This window comes from Dreissena polymorpha, chromosome 11 (assembly GCF_020536995.1).
Source record: "Dreissena polymorpha isolate Duluth1 chromosome 11, UMN_Dpol_1.0, whole genome shotgun sequence".
Lineage (NCBI taxonomy): Eukaryota > Metazoa > Mollusca > Bivalvia > Myida > Dreissenidae > Dreissena > Dreissena polymorpha.
The window spans coordinates 12,954,535-12,980,157 of record NC_068365.1 but is presented as its reverse complement, the minus strand read 5'-3'; the positions used below and the strand labels follow the sequence as shown (position 1 = coordinate 12,980,157).

The window sequence follows — 25,623 nt, the reverse complement described above, 5'->3', positions numbered from 1 at the left end:
AACACATCAGACATCTTCTGCGTAAACACCATTACGCAAACACAACTTCCTAAGAAAAGCACACTTTTCACAGAAACAACGTTGTTGATAAATAACACTGATAACACATTTTAACCAATCAAAACCAGTTAACCTTTGATGTTACATACTCTAGATGACGCTCACGCGAAACAGACTTGAAAACAAGTTTGGCATTTGCTTAATTTTTGTAGCCAAACGATTTAATATAATATGTACATCGCACTTGAACATTACGTGGTTTTTACCAACGAGCACGTGTATATTGTTTGTGATTTTTGAAAGTGCACGTGGTAGTGTTTGTGGTTGTAGATGGATTAATAATAGTGTTTAACATTATTGAGCAATTAGCGTTGTAAATTGTCCGTTCCAAGAATCTCGGTACGTGTATTTTCGAAACACATTCGCGTTTAATCGTGATACGGGTTGGTATATTAAGAGGCCTGTTTGTGCGAGAATTATTTATTATCGGTTGTTCGTGGAGTATTTAGCTTCACAATTAAGATCGCTTTTAACAGCCTGGATAGTTTACCATAGTATTTGTATACACGTTATTGTGCTATTAAAATTTACATTGAACAAGGTCATTCGACAAAGCCTGTGAGCTATATGTTGTTTTGTTCTTGGATACATTTTATGATTTGACAACATGAATTGATGAACTGCAGTCGGACAATATTACTTAGAAGAAAAATATTGAAACATCGGGAAGGTAAGCTGTTTTTGTAAAATATTATTTTTTTAATTGAAGCGTGCATCTTATTTAATAAATAATGAAAGTATGCTTAATTTTTAATTTTACATGTTAACCAGAATATGTGAATGATTGATACTTTTTTAGAAATGCATCTTCAAATATCTCAAAGTAGTTAACAAAAGTTACTATAATGATATTAATTTCCCCACTTCAAAAATAAAATGCAAGGTTTTCTGTAATATTGTAAATGACATTGTAAACTTATGTATAAAATCTAATTGTTTAAATATCTATTCGATTTTTATTAAGACTTGGTAAAATTAATTTTGCCATATACATTTTTTTCATCATGTACATTGTATATTTAAGAAAGCTAATAAGACACATTTAAATGCTTCCATTCTGTGCTAGTAATTACTTATATTTGATGGGCTAAGAAATGCCTGATAGTATATTATTTCCGTCATTAGTCAAGTTCACTGAAAATGTCAAAACCAATTATTTGCTAAAGAAAACCCATACATATGTTTTTAAAACGACGGAATTTAATGTGTTTAGAGATCTATTGTTGTTGAAAAGTCCAATTTAGCAATTGACTTTGCTGAAAGTTAACATTAGATGTAAGTCGTTGTTCTACACTCACGGCACTTTTAAAAAAAGTGAACAGTACAAAGTGTGATTTCGAATAGAAATATTCTCTTTGCGGTTGATTGACTCAACACTTTAGTCGGGTTTAGGTATTAAGTTTACGTGTAACCTTTTTGCCAAATCCATTAACTAAAAAATGTTTTATCCGATCGGCAAATACCGTTGTAAGTAAACTAACTATATATAGTAGGAATTCCACATTTACCGTATTGTAAATGTTACCTCATTATGTAAGGTAATCACAACGAATGTTATCAAATTGTTGAAGCATGAGAAGAAGAGCGAAGTGTGCATAATCTATCTATGAACTCTCGAAAAGTTTTGCTGATATCTTGCGATTTTGGATTAAGATACATTACGCAGAAGAAATTTGAGCCTTCACCTTTTTGAATTGAGATATCCCAAATGTTTTATTTAATTAATACAATTATTTCAGGTAAACTTCGTAATGCTCACTAAATTTGTTAACATATATATGTTATTTATATTTGAGTGCGTTTTAAACGTATGAAGAACGTCGTTTTAACAGCTATTTGAAATTATTACTATTTCAAATATCGACCGTTTGCTTCAATGTTATACATGTGATAAAGAAAAAGATAACCACGGACAAAATAATACCAATAATTAAAGTGGGCGATCCTTACTTAGTGCAAAATCACAGAGGAATAGTTCTTAACAATATGACTCTTAATATTAAAATAATATATAAAAAGATAATACATATCAGTTCGGGTATCAAAAAGGTTAAGGGACAACTGGGTGAAGTTCTTTATTACAGACTATCATATCTTAAATAATTTACAGCGGAGAAACATAATACAGAGCAGTCATAGATTATGAGGAATGTTATGATAAAATATAAATGTCATTCTTATTGCAAGCACGTGTCTCAAATAGTATAAGTGCCAAAATTATAAACGCCAGTGAAGCGATGTATTCCATTGTAAAATCAATTGTCAAAAACAATAAAGAAGTATTGTGCATCATATACTCTCATCAAAAAGTAAATCAGGGCGTATGTGAGTCGCCCATGCTAAACGACGTCGATGTATACGGTAGCACATGGAACTTAAAGATAAATACGACAGCAACGACATAAATGATATTAGAATAAAATGAAAGACATACAAATATTGATTTATTCCTATATGGCGTAAAAACGTTTTTTCCATTAAATATTTAAAAGATATGACCACGATATAGTGGCGACGTAAGATGACAGCTAAAATATAAATTTTGTATTATGTTGTCTTCAGTATCATATCAACTGCAGAGAAGCGCAAAATTATTGCATATGCACGTTATATAAAATAGCAATTGAAATATTAATTTGCGGTACCGCGCATCCGCTCAAGCGTATCTGTCACCATGTTTCATCTGAAAATTGAATAAATTAAATAGTAAAGCTTCTTAATTAATTGTTATATTTATTATTTTGTATTGGTAAATTTTGATAACTTCATATTGTGCGGGAATACGGTTACACACTTTTATACATCTCAGAAATGTTGATACATTCGGTAGAGGACAATATGATTCCCAAGGATTTACAAGCAAGATTATGTATATTATTGTACTATATTTCATATTATATTTCATGAGTAGGTTATGTTATGTTTTGATTGCATCATTCGTCCGAATTTATCATGTTATGAAGTAGCACATTAAGTGTTAAAATATCACATATATAGATATTAGAACGCTTAATAATTCAATATATATTACCGCAAATAATATTTAAATAACAATAAGTCAATATATATGTCTGGTCCTTCACAAACCTGACCGATACACACTATAGTTGGTTAATTGTAAAAAAAAATAGGCGCGATAATGATATGTTACGTCAAATTTATTATCTCAAGATATTAAATGGCAATTATCGTTAAATAAAAAAGCTAGACACTTCATTTGCCGATACTTCGAAAACCTCAGATAATATAATAATGAAAGATGGATTCTTATTCGATGTTTATGGACACCATTATTTAACCTAGTTTCAAATGTTTTGGGAATGTTTAGTTCAACACTCTTAACCTGTTTTGACAAAAATATATTAAACATGAACTCGATTAAAAGAAGTTGAAAAGTTTTCACTGGGGATCAAGTTTATCGTACATTTTACCACCAGCTCAAGTATCATTATTCATGTGTTTAATGTAAGCAAAATAGTAGAAGAGCATTTGTTGCAAATAATGTTCGCTGCTTTATTTCATCGTGTTAAAGTGGCAGTGCGCGTTTTAACTTTAGTTCCCGTGATTGTATTTATTAGCTAACTTTTCATAAAAGGAACACATTTTGTATTGGAAATATCGCAAATAAGTCCAAAAATCATTAAACTAACGAATGCGGTCAATTATTAACTTATGTTTCATACCTTTACAATTTTTATTAAAAAAATAATTAAAGTTGACGTAGTTTATAAAGACTTCTTATAAGAGCACCATTCTGTCAACATGTTAAGTAGATGTATAACCTAGTTTTAAAAGGATTGTTTATGTGATATATCAAGAAAAGTGTTATAATATTTCGTACTCGCATTTCATTGCATTTGCTCATGAGCGAGACCTTTTGTCTAAAAGGGCAATTTATGGCCCCATGCAAATTTGATTATGTTTGTATTTGTATTAAATAGCACTGTGAAAAACTTTATATTCATTATGGAAATTATGCATAGGATTTAACATGCATTTTAATACAGCTAACTGTATGATGTACACATAATGCAAGTGCCTCATGAAACGAAAGTTGTTACACGAGGTTAGTACAAGGTATTACTACATTATTTGGTTTAAACACTATTTATTTAGTTCATTGAAAGTACATATTTGCAATACAATACAAACATACATATTATTTTCGAACAACATACTAGGGAGGTAGAATTGCAGTATTGCTTAACATAAAGGCTGTAAAATACAATTGGACAAAATTGAGAAGGAAGCCTGAGGCTTATACTATGTCTCTCTTCTGTCAGTTGGAAGCGCTGCTGTAATGGTGTAAACAACCAAACGTATAACAACTATTTAAAGACATGTCAAAATTACGAACAATAAAGTACAGTGATAGGTAATTGTAAACCGTTTAGTAATGGAGAAATATTATAAGTTATTATACAAATAGTATTACAGAGTAATATAGATAGCATAAAAACTAATAAGTTGAGAAGGAAAGGGAAAGAAGTGGAAGAGAAGAGTTTCAGAATAAGAGAAGTTGCGGTAAGAAAAGAAGCAGTTGCGGGGCGGGGCATCGTTAGCAGAATATGGTTAGTTCCTGAGATAGAGTTGGGTTAGAATCTACGACTATCTCGGATAAAAGACATATTTGAATATTAATGAGTTTACTTCGTTTGATCCGTCTTTAACACCGAAAACAAGTAGCTGCAAAGTTATGGGTTGGAAACTGGACAGATTGTCAAAGGATAACTCTTTTTTCTGTGTAAATGGGGCAAATAAGGAAAAAGTGATGTGTATTTTCAATCGCACCACATTGACAATATGGACTTCGTACAATGTTTTTCGCGTACAAATGTTCATTTAGTCTGATACAGTGCATTCGTAAACGCGCATGTAGAACATTTGACGTCCGCTCCCCATCGTAGTAATGCTGGGGAATATGTTTTATCTTTACTAAGATTTGCTTTAAAAGCAGAGAGAGAAGGAGCCGTTCTTACCAATTTCGGTAGATTGTTCCATAAGAGTATAGTTGATGGTAGATAAGATCGTGTAAAAAGTTGTGATTTGCATTGAATGCGGCGAATATTGTAAGACTTACGAAGAGGATAAGCCGATCTTACACCCACGCTAGAGGGGATCAGTGTGCACAAATATGTGGATGATAGTGAATTATACATTTTATAGAAGAGGGAAAGTTTATGTTTTGTTCTCCTATTTTTAATGGCTCGAGAGCAGTTTCATTATATAGGTTTTGCAATGATGCCAAACGTGTTCCCCCGCTAATTATCCTTGCTGTTTCATGTTGAATCATAATAAATGTTGTGTATATCGATAGAAGGGACTTTCTATCGAGCGTACACTTAAACGTTCGCATTAGATTGATTCTGTGCCACGCTTTCTTCTTGATTGATTCAATATGGTCATGCCAGGAACATGTATCAGAAAAAGTAAAGCCTAGATGCTTTTGAGACAAAACCTCAGTGATTTGGCGGTCGTTGAGAAAAAGAGGGGGATGGATTGGGCGGTTGATTGTTCTAGATATAACTAAGGATTTGGTTTTGGATGGATTATCCACCACTTATCAGCCAAGGAATGAATTTGTTCAAGATCAGAGTTAAGATGATTAGCCGCATAAACAGGGTTGTCGACGATGATATATAGCGTGGTGTCGTCTGCAAAAAGGGGAATTGGACAGTCAATATCTCGTACAATGATATTTATATATATAAAAAAGAGGAGGGGCCCTAATAAAGACCCTTGAGTGACACCATCAGTTATGGGTAATGGGTCAGATTGGCAGCCAGAGATTAAAACACACTGGGTCCTCTCATGTAGGTAGTCTTAAAACCAAACTAGAAGATTGCCCGAGATACCACTTAGTCGGAGCTTGTGAATAAATCCTTCATGCCATACTCTGTCAAAGGCCTTAGAAATGTCGCAAAAAACGGCTCGAACCTCTTTACCTTCGTAAAAGCATTAAAAAGGTGTGATATACAGATACTAATTGGTTAACATTAAAATCTTTCGGAATGAAGCCTGATTGAAATGGGGTTATAAATTAAATAGCCCTTAAATGGTTAAAAATATATTTGTTAATAATTCTCTCGAGACATTTACTTAAAACACTTAAAAGGGAGATCGGTCTATACTTTCCCACATCCTGAGGATCAGACTTTTTGTGAAGTGCACAAACAATTGCTTCTTTCCAGCTACGTGGGACCCTACAAGTACTGATAGAAAAAAAGAAAAGTTGAAAAGATTTTGTAGTGGACCTGCAATCTCAGATGCAATTTGCTTTAGGACCTGACTATGTATTTGGTCTGGACCTGGTGCCTTTCCCGTGTTCATAACTTTTATGGAATCAAAGACATCTGGACGGGAAATGATGAGATCTGGGAAATCTGGCTCTTGGGAATGTAGGATGTCCATATGCGTACAGGGTGTAGTTAGAGTAGATTTAGATTGGAAGAAGGAATTAAGAATATTCGCTTTATCAAGGGATAACTCATATATGGTACCATTATGAATTAAGGAGGCAACTCGTTATGTGAGGTGTTTTTATTTGTGAATTTTGGTATCATATTCCAAAGGTCGGATGATGAGGTTTGATTTTGACGTATAAGTTTAGCGAGATTATCATTGTTAACTTTGTTCGCTGATCTGACAAGATTATTAACAATATTACGTTGTTGGCGAAAGATGGGCCAGTGTCGGTCTATATTTGTATCCTTGACTTTTTGTATGCTTGTTTGTGGCGGTGGATTTCCTTGCAAATAGTGTTATGTAGCCATGGAGGATCAGCTGTTCTTATTTGCGCTCTGTCTGTCACACTTTTCTGGATCCTGCGATAACTTTACAAGTTCTTAATATTTTTTCATGAAACTTGAAACAAGGATAGATGGAAATATGGACATTATCCACGTCATTTCATTTTGTTCATACGTCAAAAATTCTGGTTGCTATGGCAACAAATACAAATATCTGACAATGGTGGAGCCGGTAGGGGACTATATTTCTTGGTAATAGTCTTGTTGTAACTATTTTGTTTGGGATTGTAGTTTCGCAGAAACTGATAAGTTGACGTGTGAAATTTGAGGTATATATGTCAATATTATTATCGCAGCAACTGTTCCAATCAAAGTTCTGCACAAGTTGTCTTAGATTAGTGTAGTCCCCATCTTTATATCGCCATATTTCACGTTTAAAATTAGACCCAGCTGTTCCATTGAAGTTTATTACGCAGTAGACTGGACGATGAAATCGAGATTGCTGGTTAAGAAAAGGTTCTTAAACGCCACTTTTTAGTACTGTCAATGAAGATATTATCATAAAAAGGTCAAGAATGGAATTCGAGGTTTCAGTAAAATGAGTAGGTTCTTTAATAATCTGTGTGAGATTATACTGTAAAAGAAGGGAGTCCATTTTGATCCTGCACTGTGGTTTATTCATGTCGAGATTAAAATCACCTGTGATAATACTGCTCTTAATACCAGTGTCAACGGCTAGTGAGATCGAATCATTTATGCATTCTAGTAGATAAGGGCAAGAGTTTGGTGATCTGTAGAAAGAGCCAGATAAAAGACGCCTTCCCTTTATACGTAATTCAACCCATAGACATTCTAGATCGTCAATTTGTAGGTCGGGTCGCTCAAGGGCAAAGAGATCAGATTTAATGTATACTAGAATACCTCCATGGGGATCGTTTCTTCTATCACGTCGTCAGTGTCAACAACTGTTGAGCTGAGCCAAGGTTCAGTAAAGATTATAATATCAAAATTGTTAAGATCAGCATACAGAATATCTTTCTTGGTGAGGAAGCTCTGAACGTTGCTATTATCAATTTGTAGATTATGTGCAAATGCATCAGTTATTGAAGATGAGAAAGGTGTACCCAAAGATGAGGAGGACATATCAAGGATTCAGGACATATCAAGGATGTCGGGTCCAGGATTTCGATGGACATCGCCTCCTCTAAGAAGAAGAATTGCCAGCCAGCAAACTAACTCGAACATATTAATTTGTTGAACAAACCTACCCTCATCCTGTAAACTCCTATGTCAGTGTACATCATGTTATGCCCGAGTGCAAGAAATAATTGGATGAGGAAAAGCTTTCGTGCGCCCGGCCCGCAAAAAGTGGAATATTGAGTGGACGAATATTGAGAAGACCATAACAAAAATAAACCAAAAGTTTGGTCACGTTGATGTTTTAAAGAGATGTTAAAACCTTATTTGATAAATTTATATTTTATGCTGTCTAAATGATACAAAAAATAAAGTGAAGCTTATATTCGATGATCGCGTGGTAACATAGTAGTACAATAATGTACGCAACATGGGCTTAGTACTTAGTCAAACCGAAAAAATGGCAAGATTTTTACGAAGCTTGTAGTATTTGCTAATGCGGCGTGTTAACGGGATTGTGTTTGTTTGTAGAATGTGCAGGATTTCCGCAAGCTGAAGAATACATGTGCACTATGAGTGTGTCGAAGGATTGTAGATTACTGTTCAGGCACACGTTAGGAGTAAGTGATCGTGTTATTGTATTTGTTCTTAATAAGAGTTTACAAATAATATTCATTTTTCGAGCTTGTGGATTAATTAATTCGTGGATGTATTACCAGCTGATGTGGGCTTTATTGCACACCACAGTTGAAAGCAGCATTTAGACAGATATGTACAAGAGTTGCGTCTGGTAAGATCTTACAAATCATAGTAGCAAGTAGATGTTTGCTATTTGGTATGTTAAAAAACTGCTTGCATACTTAACTTAGCATAAACAAGTATGGACTTATTTACAATTTTCAATATGACAACACAATAAGTCTAAACAAAAAGGTTTACAAGCAAGATAAGCTATCTAGCAGTTGAGCTTCAAAATATATGAGTGCTAGTGAGTACACAAGCTTTATAAAATTAAGTTGCTGTACAACAAAAAATAAATCATCCAGCAACTGCAGTTCACATATGTAAGTATTAGAGATTTCACAAGTAATAAATAATTAGATTGATGTACAAAAAAAAGATAGATCAACAAGTAAGTGAGGTTAAACTTTATAAGCGCTAGAGAATACACAAGCTTTTTACAATTAAGTTGCTGTACAAAGTAAGATAACTCACCCAGCAACTGTTCAAGTTCATATATGAGTGCTAGAAAACAGTCAATACACACATGCATAACATATTGTCAGGTGACTTATAAACATATCCATTTATCAAATATACACCTTTAATATTTATAAACGAAGTTAACACCTTTAATATTAAGTTCAACTATTTGTGCAAAAAAATACACAATCAACACACACATGCAAAACATATTATCAAGTGACTTGTACAGCATTACCATTTGCTGAGTATCATATATTCCAATAATATGTACTTAAAAGTATCTAAAACATGTACCAGTATTATGTTCAAATATAAGTGCTAGGAAGTACACAATCAAAATACACATGCATAACATATTGTCAAGTGACTTATACAACATCACCATTATTTCACAAGTATACCTAACATATGTACATTTTATTATATTTGATACATGGTTTCGATTAATAAGCTCAATTAGAATTTAAAGATATTACATATATGATCTTATTACATTTATACTATCGAAAGTTGTAAATATAATAACCCAATATTTAATAAAACATGTATGTATTGTTGCAGTAAAATTGTATTATTACTTTGTTTAATCATAAACTATTTACTTTGTAAACACTGAATGCTTACTATGTCCACTTGGGCTTTTGGTCTTCTGGATGTATTGCTTAAAATAACTTCTAAAACTTAACTTTGCTAGAACAAATTACTACTTCTAATTATCTAATTTAAATTTTAATTATTTAATTAAGTGAAAAAATAAGCCAATTTGTATGCATCGTTATAATTATTCATCTTAAGAGAAAAATAATAATCTAATCTTTGATGAGAATACACTTGTGCATTTTATTCTCAATAATTCAATTACGTGCTTATTTACATAACTCGATAAAATATTTAAAAATATTTATACCCTGTGTAGTTAGCATCGATACCGATACACGAGAATACAATCTATGCACGTGGTATTTTCAGAACACAGTTCGCTTTAGTCTTCAAAGAAGGAAGTAAACAATTATATTCATTTCATGTAAGTTTGTTATTCGTCCGGACTTTTAAGGATTACAAAATTAACAATCCGAAAACAATTTTGGTTAATATCTTTTTTTCATTTCGAAACAATTGTTTAAAGGGTCAAATCTATGTTCCTAAAATATGAGAACATTAAAGGGACGTCAATCTCTGCCGAGTATGAACAGCCGAACTTTCAAACAAACTCTTTTCCACATATAATCATGTAAAGGTTATGCAGTGGCTGAGCTTCAAAATATTAAAATATTCAAAAGGTGGTCAAATAATATTTTAATACAAAAAAATATCAGACCGTCCTCTGATAAAAAAACTCATAATCAAAAATATTTTGGTATATAACTTTCCATAGATTGGGTATTACTACAAAATATTATCAATATAACTTTTAATCTTGCTGATATATTACCTATAAACCATGTTTCTTGACAACCTGAAAAGTTCCGATAAATTGCAAATATCGAAAATTATGAAGTATACTATAAACAAAACATACTGTATGCGAAATGAATTTACGTGACAATTTAAAAGCAAAACAAAATTGCGAATTATCTGTTTCTTGAAATAACTGTTTACGTTGACAGTCGATGATAAACTTCTGTTTTTACGCGTTAAAGCGTACCCGAAATAAATAACGAAATAACAAAATTAAATACCACTGCATATGAGTAACAATGCAAAATCAAAGCGCTGTAGGAACTGAAGGCCTGAGGTTAGGTTTAGTGTGACGTAAAATGCATTTAGGATGTTTTGTCCAAATTTCTCCCTTTGTCCGAATTTATACGGATTGACCCAAGCGGTTGAGTGCAGAAGCTCAGAAACTGCAAGAAAAGACAATAGTTGTGTATATCTACAGTGTACATAGACGGTGGAGGACAACACGATACTGGTTGTGGGAACGATAACCTTTTGTTCAACTCTACAGATCTGGTAGAGGTTCGTCTACATAGGCGGTGAAGATATACAACAACATGGCCGCAAAAAAACTGTTATTGTTGGCGTCAAATAATACCTTTCAATAGCCTAAAAAAGTTTTCAATTACATAATTAACAGATCAGGAAAACACTCATACTTCCTTTGTAATGTGTATACAAAAGAAAATCCACTTTAGCCCAAGTCTCACTTTTGCCGGTAGAGCCCCGGTCCATCCCGGTTAACGCCGGTCGACTGGCGAGGACCGGGATGATTCGTAGACATTTTTAACGCAGTCACACTATTTTCCGGTGCCGCCCCGGTTGAAGCCGGTCAACAGCCCGGCAGAGTCCCGGTCAATCCGGACTGGCTACGGTTTATCCCGGTCAAGCCCCGGCAGAGCTCCGGTTGTCGCCGGTATTGCCCCGGTGAAAGCCTGAAGCGTCCCGGCATAGCCCCGGTTGTCGCCGGGAGTGCCCAGGTGAAATCCGGCAGAGCTACGGTCCGCCCCGGTTGCACCCGGTCGTCGCCGGTATTGCTCCGGCGGAGCCCCGGAATTCGCCGGTGGCATACCGTAGCTATACCGGGACTCTAACGGCTTTCATTAAAATGAAAGAAAAAAAATGTATGAAAAAGTTAACGCTTTCTGCGCAGATTGAGGGTGTTGACATGTTGATTTTCTCTTCTTTCTTCGCATATTTCTAAGTATTGTGGTATTCTGCATTGATCATTAAAGTTTAAATACAATTCACCGTAAAATCATATTTTTTTCAACGTTTTTAGTTTTGACCCACCCCCTCACACACTTTTTTTTCTCCATTTTTTGTGAGCCATTTATTTACAAAATGCACTCTCATTCATCCAAATGTTGATCAAACAACACTTTTTAGTATGTATTAATAGATAAATGCATAATATATACAAATATGATAGTTATAACATGTGACAAAAGGAATAAAGAAAAAATTAACAAACAAGTGATGTCATCATCCTTCGAAAACGAGAAATATTGCAATCTCTAGTCTTGGGTCTTTTTTTAAATTAATTGTCAAAAAAAACATGGCAAAAGGAAATTACAATCTTCGAACATAGAAATCATCTACAATGTATGCTTGAATCAAAAATAAAGAAAACAAGAGCTGTCAGAGGACAGCGCGTTCGACTATTCGAGTGCTTGACAGTATAACATAAGCCATCATGGGGAAATTGTTCAAATTATTCAATAAGCTCAAGGTAATAGTTCAGATATATTTTCAACAATCTATTGAACATTTGTAAAGACATAAAACAAACTAATAAGATTTGTTTTCAAGTTTGATAGCAATAGCTTGGTTGGGATGTTTGGACGGTCCTTCAAAATTAAAGTAAATAAATATTTGTTGTTTTTTAACCATGTTTCAAAGAAAAAAATAGTCTTTTAGGGTTGGGTAGGGGGGTTGAGCGGGGGTATTATGTGGGGGGGCGGGGGCTGTCAGGGATTCTTGGTTGGGGCGTGGGGTATTGTTTTGTTTGGGTGGACTCTATTGTGGTATTCAGGTAAGTGTTGTATTGTCAAATTATGAATAAAATCTTATCATACATAAAGAAGTTATGGCAATTTAACTAAAATTTAATATTGTGACCTTGAGAGTCAATGTCATTCAAAGGTCAAATTGAACTTGCCAGGTACAGTACCCTCATGGTAGTAAGAAAATATTTGAAGTTTGAAAGCAATAGCTTTGATACTTTAGAAGTCAAGTGGATCTAAACACACAATTTAAGAAAATATTCAGTTACTAAGACAAAAAAGGTCCATAATTCTTAATAAAACGACAAAATTATTGATACAGTTGTCTGCTCTTGTTTATAGATTGGGGTCATGTTGGTAAAAAAGTTTGCAAAATATGAAAGCAATATGTCAAGGGATATTGAAAATATTTGAGGTGGTTACGCAAACTTTAACATAGATTCATCAATAATATGCATATTCTAAATGGAAAAAGAGTCATAATTCTTACAAAATGCTTGATACATTTGTCTGTTCTTGTTTATATATTGGGGTCATGTTGGTAAAGAAGTTGGCATAATATGAAAGCAATAGGTCAAGGGACATTGAAAATATTTGAGGTGGTACGCAAACTTTAACTTAGATTTATCAATAATATGCATATTCTAAGTGAAAAAAGGGCCACAATTCTTACAAAATGCTTGATACAGTTGTCTGCTCTTGTTTATAGGTTGGGGTGATGTTGGTAAAGAAGTATGCAACATATTTAAGCAATATGTCAAGGCACATAGGAAATATTTGGGGTGGTACGCAAACTTTAACATTTGCACGCTCACGCCGACGCCGGGGTGAGTAGGATAGCTCCACTATATATATTTCATATATAATAGTCGAGGGGGTCACCAGTGAAAACAAATTTGAGATTTTTATATGTGAGCATAAAGATGAGCTAAATGTTCAAAAATTATTATAAGTATATTTTTAAAAAGAGGAAAAGCCTATAATAAACTCATAAACATACATACATCTCATATATCATGTGTGAGATGGAACCTACTCAGTGCAGTAAAATTTGCTAACCTAGTTTGAAATTGCACGTGAAATGCGTTCTTCTGTAAATAAGACTTGAAAATCTTACAGGGAAAGGATCACTGTCAACTGGGTCATGCGAGTTGTGTATCGTGTTATTTCTTGAAAGTTGACCCAGCATTTGTAAAAATATTGCAATACATATACATTTCCAGAAACGAAATTCATTTCTGCGTTGAATAAGACCGAGATCGTGAAAATCGCTGCACAATTGATGAAGATATGGCTGTTCAAAGCGATGCACCCCGTTTTGGGCTGATTTTGAGTTGCAAACCTTGTTATATATATTTGATAGTGATTTTTTTTTCAGAAAAGTTAATTTTTCGTTATAATATGATTATTTATCATTCAAAATGATGTTTTTACTAATGAATATCATAGCTACACGCTTACCACCTGTGGTTTCGCCCCCAAGACGTTTCGGCCCTCGTCGTTTCGCCCCTGGTCGTCTCGCCCCCCCCCCCCCCCATTAGCGGAATGTTTAAATGTACAATGTTTTGTCACATATCATCATTGTGTAGTTTGTTCATTGCTGGGATTTGAATAAAATGTGAAATTAAAATGCACTACAATTGATTTTTGTCCTTCGTTGTTCGATGTGGTTTGAAAATATTATATTAAAGGTAACACAATTGAAAATTACGTGTAATAAATATAGTATTGTGTACGCTTTAATGCTTACGTATAAATATATTAATTGTTTACACGAACAGTTTAATTGGTGATAATTATTTAATCATCAAAGAAAGTATCCCGAATCAATAATGTAAGTATATCACGCATCATCCGACAAAGGGTAGGTGATAAAAACAATGAGCCACAATAAGTATATATATTAATGTAAAATGCATGCAGTCAAACGTAGCGGATCCGTGGTCTAGTGGTAACACACTTGCTTCACAATCCAGAGGTCGCTGGTTCGATCCCCCGCTGCACCTAACCTACTAACTCGTCTTTCGCATGAGACGTTAAACCGAGGTGCAGTGTACTAGGTGCTATATATTGGAACGGGGTGTCTCCTGTATCTTGCACTATCCCCCATAACAAACTAACACGTCTTTCTGGGGGCGATGGCCAAATGGTAGAGACAATCCCGGTGCACTCGATAAAAAAAACAACAACAATGCAGTCAAACAAAATTAATGGAGAGTTAGACCAGTGCATAGACCTAGTGTAATGTCAATAAGAACAGGACTTTTAACGGCGATTTTATTTTCAACACTCCACATTGTTTTATAAAGTGTAACATAATAGTGTTATAGTTTAATAGTTGTGAAAGGGAGTTGTGTACAACACGGATTTTCCATGCATAAGAAGCAGTACTGAAGTGCTTCCTCGGCAACACGCGGTCCAATGTGATTCATGTTCGCGTTGGCAGCATCGAACGTGCAAAACAGGTGAGTCAGATGAATAATAGTTAGTTACTAATGCAAAATTGATGATGATTTATGGACTTGATAATCACAATCCAATAAACTCGATACAAGTATATTCCAAAGCGCGTCATAAAGCCAGTATAAACATATATATTTGAGGCAATTGACCGTTAATTTAAAACATTTGGCGATCCTGAGTTTAAAAAAAAATAGTGTTGCTATATTGTAATGTATAATAATTACAATACTCGTTCAACGTTAAATAATAACTTTACGGATATGCAGTACACCCCGTTTTCCCAGAGCGACGCGCAACTGTATTATAATATACAAATATATGGTTTAAAGATGTTAATTTTCAAATACAAATTTCTTTGTCAGCAAAACGTTTGCGCAAAATATTAACGAATAGATTATTGACTTATATGAAATTTGGCAGATGTCACAACCGATGCATTATAAATTATTTTGGTATAAAACTTTTCAAGCATACACAAACGCAAATGAAATAGAACTGTATGTACGAAACTTATAACAACCGTTTCTTTCACATTTCCGTGTTCCTTATTATAAGGAAATAGCGTATTATCAATAATGAAATGACAAATCAACTTGTTTTTCAATGTACTTGATTAACTTATAAAACGATATAAGTTTACTTATGTTAAAAAGTTATTATATAATCCCGCTGTATATTGTATGGATAATATGATAATTTCTGTATTCATTATTGCTAAGAAATAGCGTATCATTAATAATGAAATGACAAATCCACTTGTTTTTCTATATACTTGATTTACTTTTAAAACGATAAACATGTACTTATTATAAACAAGTTATTATATAATCCAGCGATATATTGTATGGATAATCTGATAATCAATAAATCCGTCATTGCACAGGTATTTCTTCTGAGGAATACAAAGCCGCTGTGAAGTCAGGATGCGAGCTTGAGTTCGTATGCAGTCCTTGTTAAAAAGAACAAACACGTAGAACAGAGGCCACCGATATTAATGCCGACGACTTTGCTCCAAATTGGGATTTGGGATTAACGTAAGCGACATCGGTCACAACGTAACCGACGAGGACTTGGACGGTGCGCGGGCAGAAGGAAATATGCGAGATATCGAAAGGGACGCATAGGTCGGTGAAACATTCACAGAGGGGTCTCAGCGTCACTTGCACCCAGCCGATCCCTGTGTGATGTCGAAAATGCAAGTTAAAACCAAGGTAATTGCACACGTAAAAGTTAATAAAAGTAAAAGTAACAAAAGTACTATAATAAGATTAATGTATATAGGTGTTAATGTAAGTAAAACATACAAACTTGTCAAAAATAAGTACATTATTGAATAAATTTCCAAGCACAAGTTGGGTCTCGTTGTCAACTTTTTAAATCGGCTAGAGAGTTGGTGGAAGAAGCAATGGATTCCGTGCCAATGACACAGCCGAATCTATTCAAACCGGAAAATGTTGCACGTGCTGTCAACCGCCACAGGTACAAGGAAAGAGCGGCAAATCCCACGGACCTATCGTTTGAGATAATCATTGAAATTTGACGGCGCACTTGTATTTTTACTGACATTTTATAACGTTGCATAAGTATGTGATTTGCATGTTATTTATGTTATTATGTTCTAATTACAGATCAACTATGACTATCTACAATGCAGAGAGTTCATCATTGGGGACATTCAGGTGCAAGAGGCCAGACACATCCTGTTCGCCACCCAAGACCAACTCCGTTTGTATTCTCAGACATTCATAAGTGATTAAAAAATATCATCCATTATACATGCTCATATATCTTTTTGCGCTATGCGTATTTGTAATAGTTCATTATATTATACTTCAGGATATCACCATCGGTTGAACTCGCGAGCTGGTCACCGCGGTCTGACATTCTATAGATTAGTTCCTGTGCTGCTCAGTGAGTGCAAGCAGGCACAACGGCACGCAGCCCTGATCGCATCCGGCAGCAATGACGGCACAAACAGAGGACGCCGGTAAAGACGACTCTCCCAAATGATCAGCGAGTTGTTTGAGCAATACTCTGCAGGTGAGCTCACGACCTCAATACCTGCGAGCTTGCGCAAAACTCTATGGACCGCCAGACATGGAGTAATGTACGCTGCATCGCTAACACCCAGTAGGCAAACCCACTACCTGCGTGCTTTCGGGAAACTATGGACTTTTCTTCATGTTGCTTGCTTCTAACAATAAAGATGCTTTCATTGTCGTTTACTACTGAATTATCGTATGAGTTATATGTGTGTTATCATGTTGTTTTACACTGTTATTTTAAGTTATTTTATGTCAGATAAATAAATTAATAAAATAGAAAAAAAAAACTTTTTTGTTTTTTTCGTTACTTCTTTATACTGCGTTAAATTAGTGACCTGATTAATATCCTCTTATTCAAATTAAAATTGGGGGCGAAACGACCAGGTCCGAAACGTCTTGGGGGCGAAATAACTAGGGGCGAAAATACTTGGGGGCGAAACGTCTGGAATTCAATTTGCAAGGAATTAAGCACATTTCCCATATGACGCGTATTTAATATTGGCTAATTGGAGATGTTTGCATGAAATTATTGCAACATTGGCATGTCGTGTTAAATAGGATAATGACATAATTGGTGTGTTTAAATTTTATCAGATCTTCGTTAATCTAGTGATTACAACACTTGACATTACACCAGACCAAAGAACCTGTCTCCGGAACAGAAATTATTCACACTTAAACATGATAAATGTTTCATTACGAAATGGCGTATTTAATTTCAGGATTTCATAACTCAAAATGCCATCGGAATCCGAAACAAAGCACTGCATTACCAGCCTTCTCATTATTCTTCAATTCGTCACCATGGCGAGCGGTCTTAACTACAGCGTAATTGACTACGTTGACTCGCCATTCTCTTGCAATGAAGCAGTAAACAATTTTTACAACTGCAGAGAATTCGGTTTATCTAAACTGCAAGAATTCGACACAACTGCCATTGAAGTGTATGTAGAATGATACATTGATATATGTAGACATAGGTTTTTGCTGTTCGATTTGTTAGCTCGCTCATGATTAAACACTTTACAGCTTTATGTAAAAAGTAGTATCCTGTATCAGCAATTCCATCGATGTTTTATAATATATAGAGTATGCACTAATATGTGTCACATAGTCAACTGTAACGTGTTTTAAACGATAAATGTTTATCATTGCTATGCATAACTAAACATGTTTGTATTAACAGCATAAAGTTCTCGTGCTCTTTTTGTCTTTTTCAGAGATTTTAGCTACAACCATTTAGAAACAATTTTCAACACATCATTTTCTGGTTTGAGAAATCTCCGAATCTTGTAAGTAACTTCCTTCTCTGACGAGATGGTATGCCCAAATTAAATTGTAGGTGTTGACCATTGCACTCGTACGCCAGTTTTTCTGAGTTTTGTAGTGAAATCGTCTTTAGTTGTTGTGTGGTTTTTTCCCACATGCTGACATCTATGTGATCTTATGGTGTACATGATCTTTAAAGAAACTATTTTTGCTTCGACCAGTTTTGGCAGAATTATAGCCCTTTTTCTATTATAACTATATGGTGTGTAGTCTCTACAGTATTGTGTACTCAACTTTTATTCAAGTATTGTCTTATTTTGGGCAAACTTGCCAGCTTAATAATCTCAGTGTGTTTGTGATCTTAAAGAAAGCATATTCGATTGCGACCGATTTGGCAGTATTATAACCTTGTGTATGTTGTCCACTAAATAATACTTAGTTCAATTAACGATCAAAAACATTCGCAGCTTAAGAACCTTAACGTATAGATGATCACACCTGAAGGAAATTTGACTTCGACCAATATCGAGATTTAAAGTCTTTGTATTTTTCCACGACAGAAAATATTAAGTTTCCCAAATTATGGGTTCTTTTAAGTGCTAGTTGGATCTCCCTAAAACATTGAACGCCAAAGAAACGACAGGCTAGGAATCGGACGGAGTGGCCGCTTTAACAAGATTTCGCATAATTATTAACAATGAGATGGTAACTTCTCTTGAAGACGTTATTGAATTTATATACAATTGCGTTGCTTTCAAATAAAGTCAATAGGGTTGAAATGGATTGAAATGTAGCTACAACACATAAGCTGAATCTTAAGTCTTTGCCATTTTTTTGTTAGTATTGTGTATAGTAAAAAAAGTATTTGTTATGTGATAGCAAGTCCTTTGTAACTGACTGTCGGATATGTCTCTGTCCTAACATGTGTTAGTAGGGGCAAACATGCGTGTAGCACATACATTTTTTTTAATTATTGTTCAATATATTTGTTAATATGCCACATTAATTTTATCGAATTTCGCAAATCGATTTAAGACGACGTCTTCATCCAGCCCGTATGTGTATATATATATATATATATATATATATATATATATATATATATATATATATATATATATATATTTATATATATATATATATATATAAACTTTAAATGTACATACTGTAACCCGGTATCGTCGCAGGTCGGCTATATGATTTTGCAATAAAGAGGATTGGCGTTTTTAAAATAGGTTTCTTATCATTTTGCTAATGGTAAAAATAATTACATGGTTATAAATGTAAACTGTACAATTTTTTTTATTTAAAACCATTTCATGCGCACCTTTCTAATGTGCTTGGGAGCGCGAATTTGACATTGGGTAAATGTCTAACACATTGATCTAACGTAGACTGAGCATTTGATACTCCGCCGTTAACATTTCATTTTAATGAAGGCAAAATGACATGTTACCATAAGAAATATTGATATAATTTATGTCATCAACATAGATGTGGCACAACAGTATGTTTCTATTAGCAGTATTGTATGCTTTATTCTTTCCTTAATGTTTACGTATTTATGTGATGGTGTACGCGTTAGGTTATTTTATTTACAGAAAACAGTCTTAAAAACATTAATTTCGCTTTCAGAAATTTAAAACAGAATAATATCTCCAAGATAGAACCATACTCGTTTGCAGAACTTTTCCGTTTACAGATACTGTAAGTTACAATGTTTGAGATATAGTTATTTTGTAAATATTATTTAATTGTATATATTTTTTCTTTTTTTTAAACCAACACTTATCATAAGTCTTCAAACTATGTGTATTGAATTTGAACAAGAATCTTTTGAATTATAAATTTCATGTTATTTGAAGTACCTTCTGTGTGTTTTCTTCATTAAGAGTGTGTTTTAATTTCAATTCATACCAACTTAAAAGCTAGTTTTAATTGGATTATACCATATGCACTTTTTTTGAATATGTACTAACTTCGCATATAGTTTGCTTTTTAAATAAGTCGTTCGAATATGTATTTGAACACATTTGTGTTATGCTGCTTACTACGTTTCTACAACGTATATTTGCTTTGGGGTGACTTATACATAAAAATATTTCAACGCATTTCTTCTTTGTAGAGATCTATCAAACAATCGTCTTCGGAACATTACAGAAGATATTTTCTCAGGACTGTCGTCTTTGCATAGTCTGTAAGTAATGTACTGCACATGTAGCAACCCTTTGCATGTATCGTTATCTTACGATGCTGAATGACCATACATGTTTTCCTGCATATTTATGTTAAGACCAACAAGTCCGCTCATTTCTCCGATTTGTAAGCTTATAGTTTCAGAGGGTTATGCATAAAGATTTGCAATTGTCCGTCGTCTTTCCGTCATTCAATCCGTTATTCGCAAAACTCAATAAAAATATGGATAATACTAGACAAACATATTAACCTGCACGTGAACTTGCTAAGTATGACATGTTTAACATATGAATGGAGTAATTCAAATGTTATTGTTGACAGAATAATTAAATGTTACGAGCATATTTACCAGGTTATGTACTTGAGCACATGCACATTCGGTTCGGTGACCTTTGAAATAACCGGATTTGGTTCCTTTTTCTCTCGCGTTTCTCAAAATATAAGACAATTCAGTTAGAGAGATTAAAAATACAGCACACACATGAGCCGGCATGTTAACGTGCGCAAATGGGTACTTTTCATGACACATCTAGTTCTTAAGGTCGTTAGTAGCCACTCAGTATGTTGCAATATATCTGTGATTTGTCGTACAACATTTGTATTCTGATCTTTGAACATGATAATGTAAAAAGTGATATTTGGTTTGTGCAAGAACCAAAGTCATGTAGCAAATAATTGTTCTCTGATAAATATTGGTTTTTAAATTGAATGTTGTGTGATTATGATCCAAGAGATTAATATATTAATTGCGTGGTTTTGATGTTGTCAGAAATCTCACCAACAACAGAATTGTAGCCATTCATCATCAATCGTTTTTCTCCTCTGCTAGTCTTCGGGAGCTGTAAGTACATATTGAGCCATAGTATTCTTAACATCATTTGTTCATGTATACAGAGTATGTACGTATATAAGGTCATCTTGTCTTTCACAAAAATGGAGACAAAAAACGTATCGCATCTTTTTAAATCTTGTTTTGTTGGTTGGAATGTCAATATCGAAATTAATTTCGATTATTTGGTTGAAGTGTGATCGTAAAAATACGTAAATCATTTATTTTACTGCTAATATTATTAGCTGATTAAACAGTATTATAAGGTTTATTATAGCTGATATAGCAAAAGTCAGTAGAGGGTATTTGTAATTATTACAATATATGTGTACTTTTTGTATATTGTTGCTAGATATTGTAAACTTGTATATGTTGGAACCTTAGAAAGTTTATTGTGCCTCTTTACATAACAGTCATTATTAATAATTAAAAAAAATGCATACTCTTCAGGATGTTATCCGGTAACGAATTGCAATGCCAGTGCGAGGAGCAACATCTGAAACAACATATTGAATATAGAAATGCTAAAAGTGCTCTGAAACTCAATGTTCAAGGAGCGTTATGCGTAAATTATGACAACAAAGAAATGTTCAATATAACACTGGACGCATGTACAAATGGTAATATTCCTTTCACGCAAACATAAACTATATAATACACTACAATTACTTAAGCTTTCATTTTATTTAAGTAGTACGTTTTAATGATTACGCACTGTACATTATATTATTTTCATTGAAATCATTTAAAGGAACATACAAGTGTACAAAACAAATTATTCCAACATTGTAATTGGGTATCAACTTATAATATGAAGTTTTATATGTGAATAATGTATCAGATGCCATTTTTATCTGTTCACATTTTCCGAAGGAAGGCATTGGGGACCCGTTGTACAGTGCTATAGCTGTGTCAATTACCCTGATCGTTTGAACTGTGACACGATTAGTATTGCAAGCTGCGGAAAAAATACGGTTTGTTGCGATTAACTGTTATCAATACATTTTACTTAAATATCATTTAAAATTGGCCAATACCTGAAATGCTAAAACGTGTGTTATAAACAGTTGCTTGAAAAAGCATCATAATACAAAGCTTGCGGTTTTATCATTGTGTACCTTTCTTGTTCTTGAATGTTATCAAAGATGTTCTACAATCATGCATACACGTACAGTTATATTGCGATTATTTCATCAAAAGAAGTTATTTGTTTCACAATATATGCGACATTAATAGACTCGCCGTTACATAATCTTATCTGCGACTTCTTGTTTCATCATATGAATAATATTTCACAAGAAAATAGGGTATTCATAACTCACACACACAAGTAACATACTCAACGGTTCGTTATTTTTTATGTCATTACATGACGTCCGCTTCTCCGCTGCCATGAACAAATAACACTACTTGACGCGACAATATTGATCTGACTAATTTTAATGTATTCTCAGTTTAGAAAGTTGGTATAATCGATTTGATGTATCTTTTCACAGGATGTATGTTACTCATCACTTACGTACAACAACAATAGTCTTTCCGTCACCATGGGGTGCATGGATTACGTGGCATGTCTCGGCCTGATTGCGAAGAACAACAAGATTTGTGTTGAGGGAGATACTCAGTGTTACTCGTGCTATATTGGAAGTCTTTCCAATATGAAGGATATGGCGGGTATGTCAAACATATTTATTATAAATCTTCTAAATAAATAATATCACACCATTGCACAGTTAACAAATAAATAGACTTCAATCCTTGGAAATCAAGCATAGATCGGAGTCAATAACGTTGAAGACGCTGCTAATATCGTTGAGTTATGATTATTATAATATCAAAACGTATTAATTAAATTTACTTACGAAATTTCAGATATGATTTGTCTGTTGTTACATTATATCAAAAATACCACTACACACTTAATTTACGTTCAAAGTATGTTGTCACGTGTATCTTTTCTTGTTACTAATCGATATGAATTATCGGTTGTTCACGTCTTTTCAGGCTTTACCAACGAGTTTGTGTTAGATGTAACAGTGGAGCTAACGATGAATATGACGGCTGAGTTGAAAAACATTAGTTCAAAGGAGTACTATGAATTCACGAAGCACATTGCCTCCGATGTAAGTTACATGAATTGTTTGATAACATTCAAATTTCAAATTCGTATTTTTAAGCTCTTTTTTAGCATTACCTTTGTCAATTTTAACATTTCTTAATAACTTGAGCTATAAATTGCATATTCACTAATTTCAGGTAACAACCTTCGTCAAAGATGAGAAAGTGAGGTTTTGGGTTAAATTTAATAAGTTAAGGTACAGTATTTACTTATTTATGAGTACACAAGTTTTTGCGAGGTCTATCTTGTATACATGTATAAGACTGCGCCTTCTTTTTCTTTTTATTTAATGAGGACAATTTTCTGAAATGTAAACAAGTAATAATAATAATAATTAAGCAGTGTTTTATAATAACATCATGAATTACAACAATAGTATTATATAAGCAACATGAATAACTTCGGTATAGCCGTCAATACTAAAATTAAATCACAAACTATATTAAGTTTTATAAGTATTGTAATTATGGTACAATACTTATGAATTCTTTTCTTACTCAATTTATTAAGATCTAAGATACTTTATTTAGAACTATTACATTAGTATTTATTAATTTTGATATTTTTCCTCCTTGAAATATTTATCGCTAGAAAGTGTTTCACTTTTTAAAGCATACTATAAAATCAAAACGTTAAATGGGACGAGCTACAATTTATGCACTTCGGCGTCATACGCGCTCTTCCTTGACGCAAATCATACTAATAATTCTGCATACGTAATTTATAAGTGAAATCAGAACATAGTAATTTATTATTATTATTATTATTATTATTATTATTAATCAGGTTTTCCGAAGGAAAAACCTGGTAATTAGATTGGCGATTGTTTGCGGGCGGGCGAAACAAGCTTGTCCGGGCCATAACTTTGTCGGTCATTGTGCGATTTTAAAATCATTTGGCATATGTGTTCACCATGTGTTGGACAGTGTGTCGCGCGAACGAATTACGTCGATATCTCCAAGGTCAAGGTCACACTTTGAGTTCAAAGGTCAAAAATGGCCATAAATGAGCTTGTCCGGGTCATAACTATGTCGTTCATTGTGAGATTTTAAAATCATTTGGCACATTTGTTCACCATCATTGGGCGGTGTGTCGCGCGAAAGAAATACGTCGATATCTCCAAGGTCAAGGTCGCCACGACTAAAATAGATTGATTTTGAAACAAGGAGGGTAACTATGAACATTTAACAATGCACATCTTGAGTTGTCTTCCTTTATCAGACTTATTTTTAACCAGGTTTTCCGAAGGAAAAAACTGGTGATTAGATGGGCAAATGACGGCGGGCGGGCGGGCGGAGGGTTGGCGGGCGGGTTGGCGGGCGGGCGGGCGGAACAAGCTTGTCCGGGCCATAACTTTGTCGTTCATTGTGAGATTTTAAAATCATTTGGCACATTTGTTCACCATCATTAGACGGTTTGTCGCGCGAGCAACTTACGTCGATATCTCCAAGGTCAAGGTCACAATTTGAGTTCAAAGGTAAAAAATGGCCATAAATGAGCTTGTCCGGGCCATAACTATGTTATTCATTGTGAGATTTAAAAATCATTTGGCATATTTGTTCACCATCATTGGACGGTGTGTCGCACAAAAGAATTACGTAAATACCTCCAAGTTTAAGGTCTCCACGACTAAAAATAGATTTATTTTGAAACAAAGGGGGTTAATTATAAACAATCAGTTCAGTTTGAGTTGTCTCCCTTTATCAGACTTTTTTCAAATTGAAAACCTGGTTTTGTGACAATTTTGTCCATTGTTCAAATTGAAATCAAGGTTGCCACGAGTAAAAATAGATTGAATTTGAAACAAGGGGGTAACAATGCTCATTTTTTATTGTCTCCATTTATCAGATTTTTTTTAAATTGAAAACCTGGTTTTGTGACAATTTTATCCCTTGTTTTTATTATTATTATTATAAGTAGTAGTAGTAATATTAGTAGAAGTAGCAGTAGCAGTAGCAGTAGCAGCAGCAATAGTAGTAGTAGAAGAAGTAAGAGTAGGAGTAGTAGTAGTAGAAGTTGTTGTTGTTGTTTTTGTAGAAGAAGTAGTAGTAGTAGTAGTAACTGTTGTTGTTGTTGTTGTGGGAGCAGCAGCAGCAGTAGTAGTAGT

The 25,623-nt window shown here is 33.9% G+C and overlaps 1 protein-coding gene across 1 annotated transcript in view; it reads left to right on the top strand.

The window, feature by feature from the left end:
* The first annotated feature begins 314 nt into the window (after positions 1-314).
* The window catches only part of LOC127851238 (adhesion G-protein coupled receptor G6-like), a 41,340-nt gene continuing 16,031 nt past the window's right edge, over positions 315-25,623 (top strand). Inside the window, exons 1-11 of the mRNA XM_052384850.1 lie at positions 315-730; positions 17,826-18,047; positions 18,324-18,395; positions 20,008-20,079; positions 20,498-20,569; positions 21,338-21,409; positions 21,848-22,017; positions 22,271-22,371; positions 22,894-23,071; positions 23,402-23,520; positions 23,654-23,712. Coding sequence (XP_052240810.1) covers positions 17,842-18,047; positions 18,324-18,395; positions 20,008-20,079; positions 20,498-20,569; positions 21,338-21,409; positions 21,848-22,017; positions 22,271-22,371; positions 22,894-23,071; positions 23,402-23,520; positions 23,654-23,712 — 1,121 coding nt within the window. The 5' untranslated portion in view covers positions 315-730; positions 17,826-17,841. The remainder of the gene's footprint in view (positions 731-17,825; positions 18,048-18,323; positions 18,396-20,007; positions 20,080-20,497; positions 20,570-21,337; positions 21,410-21,847; positions 22,018-22,270; positions 22,372-22,893; positions 23,072-23,401; positions 23,521-23,653; positions 23,713-25,623) is intronic.